Here is a 2,748-nt window from a genome sequence, read left to right on the forward strand (position 1 = left end):
TCTTGAGACAGAGTCTTGCTCTGTAACCCCAGCTGGAATGCAGTGGCATCATCGTAGCCCACTGCAACTCAAACTCCTCAAGAAATCTCAAGATTTTCCTTAAAAAACTTTTCTTCCTAACCTCCCTCCACCAATGACCAACTACTCTCAATCCTATGCCCTTATATTTAGATCTCTCTCCTCTCTACTTCTGCTGTAACTGTCTTCATTATGTTCTCATTCTCTCTTGCTGGGACTACACAAATGGTGTTCTGACAGATCTCTCATCTTTCCCTCACTTGTCATGGCTTCTTAATCCTTCCTAAATATCTTAGTGGGTAATTCCCTTGCCCCCAAACCTTCTTGGGCTCCACAGTGCCCACGCCTCACTGTGGCCCAAATAAAAGTTTCTTTATGATCATCTGGTTCAATCTACTTCTCCAGACTTACCTGACAGGTTATCTAAAGTTCTAGCCACACTGATATTTTCAATACTTTCTAAATATGGCCTGATATTTCTTGGCTCTTATCCCTTATAACCTTTCTGGCACCAGGGACCAGTCTCATGGAAGACAATTTTTTCACAATGGAGGGGGTGGGCGGGCAGAGTTCAGTAGGTGATGTGAGTGATGGGGAAGGGAGCAGCTCACCTCCTGCTGTGTGTGCCACCTACCCCTTCCTAAATGTCATGGAATTGCACAGGAGAGCTCTTCAGCCTGACTGGCCATGGACCAGTACTGGGGTTTGGGGACCACAGTATATGCTATTTCTGCTTCTAATGTATCCTTCCCTTTCATCACTGCCTACAAAGTCCTACTCAGACTTTAAAGACCTAGATCAATACAATATCCTATATGAAGTGTCATCCTACTTTAAGCAGAATCTTCCCTCCTCTGTGTTCATGCAGCACTTCTGAATATACCTATTTGCTCAGTTACTGCACTGTTGAGTAATTACTTGTTTAAACCCTGTCCTCTGACATGACAGTAAGCTGCTTAAAGGTAGAGATCATGTCTCATTCAGCTTTCTGTCTTTTCCAAGATTGCATCTGGCATATAATACATGGCTGCAGAATGAATGAATGATCTTCACAAGGCCTCAGTTTTTTCAACTGTAGAATAAGAGGCTTGGAATAAATGGTCTAAATTCCTTTCAGTTGTAAGACTACAGTTATCTATGATTCCAGGTTAAAGGTGCTACAACTCTGACTCCTGAGTAAGTGAAATATTTACATACTTTAACTAAAAGTAGGAAGATTTTAACTTTTTTCTGTATTTATGTCTAACCAAAAAAAATCATTAAGGTTAAACAGTACCTCTGAATGATAGACTGCTTGCTGTAAAATTAAAGATTCCTGGTTTTGTTTAGCAAGAAGAGAAAGAATTGCATCTGCATGAGATTTTTTATGGGGCATCCTAATCACTTGTCCTTCACTGGGAGAATCATCTTCCTAAAAGAAACATAAAGGCAATTAATATGACAACAAATTTAAAAAAAAATTGCATTTTTCTCAATTTATGGTTAGTGAAAACTTAGCAGCCATCAAATGATAAGCATTTTTTGGAAAGAAAAAGAACTATTTCATCTAGGTTTCACTTCCATTTGACTATAATAAAAACCCTTTACATTCGGCTCAACTATAAACAACAGTATGAAGTAATTTGTAACATTTAAACTGGAGATTTATTATAAAAACATGAAACTGGACCCTCTGTCCCACGCAATTGAGTTATAGTGATTCGTAAATATCTTACATACTGTCACCAAGTTTTTGGCTCTCGCGATTTCCTGATTCATATTTATGTAGTGCACAAAGCAATGCCACAGCATGGCAATGACGGCAAAGCATTGTGGTAATGCTAATGCTGCCAACCAGAACACAGGCAAAAATGAAAAACTGCAGAAATATGCTATGGCATCTATAGAGCCTTCGTCCACATCTGGCTTACGTGGCTGGGGAGCAGGTCCTGAAAGCCCTCACTGGAGCACCTTACCTAGGCTTCTTCATGCCTCAAAACAGACCTGTCCCAACAATGAGAGAAAATGTGGGCCTCAGAGTCAGACAAACTGGATTCCCTTGTAAATACAGGTATTAACATGATTTTAAATTCATTAAAGGTATTTTTAATTATTTTATTTTTAATGAAACGAAGTTTATTAACTTTGGATCATAAGCCTATAACCCCCAGCAGCATACAGATAAATGTCTACTGGTACATGACTTCAAGTTATTCTGCGTTTTTCTAGATTGTACTTTTGCATTTGATTTATTATGAATTTGTACCATATCTGATTTAAGCATAGTAAAAATACCAAAATTAGAATTTAGTTTCAAATGTAAAAAAAGAAGTTATAATTTAGTCCTGGTTCAGTTTAGCTATTTACTTTAAAGAAACTTAAACATGCTTTGGCGCCTGATAAAGTTCTAAGAATTGATAAAAATGCTATAATAGCATTTTAAATAGGCCAAATGTCAGCATAATGCTTCTCTAAAATTAGAAATCTGTCATTTATGCCTTCTTTCCATATTATTTCATGAAAATAATTGTACTTTCTTCACAATCAACCTATTACTTGTAACAAATAATCACTGTTTAAAAATTATTCCAGGCCGGGCGCGGTGGCTCACGCCTGTAATCCTAGCACTCTGGGAGGCTGAGGCGGGCGGATCGTTCTGAGCTCAGGAGTTCGAGACCAGCCTGAGCAAGAGCGAGACCCCGTCTCTACCAAAAAATGGAAAGAAATTAACTGGACAGCTAAAAATATATG

The 2,748-nt window shown here is 38.3% G+C and overlaps 1 protein-coding gene across 1 annotated transcript in view; it reads right to left on the bottom strand.

Moving 5' to 3' along the window:
* Positions 1–2,748, bottom strand: part of KIAA0586 (KIAA0586 ortholog) — a 159,967-nt gene that overhangs the window by 64,309 nt on the left and 92,910 nt on the right. Inside the window, exons 23-24 of the mRNA XM_012663732.1 lie at positions 1,738–1,844; positions 1,295–1,429 (exon numbers count right to left, since the gene is read on the bottom strand). Coding sequence (XP_012519186.1) covers positions 1,295–1,429; positions 1,738–1,844 — 242 coding nt within the window. The remainder of the gene's footprint in view (positions 1–1,294; positions 1,430–1,737; positions 1,845–2,748) is intronic.

The sequence above is a fragment of the Propithecus coquereli genome, unplaced genomic scaffold (assembly GCF_000956105.1).
Source record: "Propithecus coquereli isolate 6110/MARCELLA unplaced genomic scaffold, Pcoq_1.0 Scaffold83, whole genome shotgun sequence".
Lineage (NCBI taxonomy): Eukaryota > Metazoa > Chordata > Mammalia > Primates > Indriidae > Propithecus > Propithecus coquereli.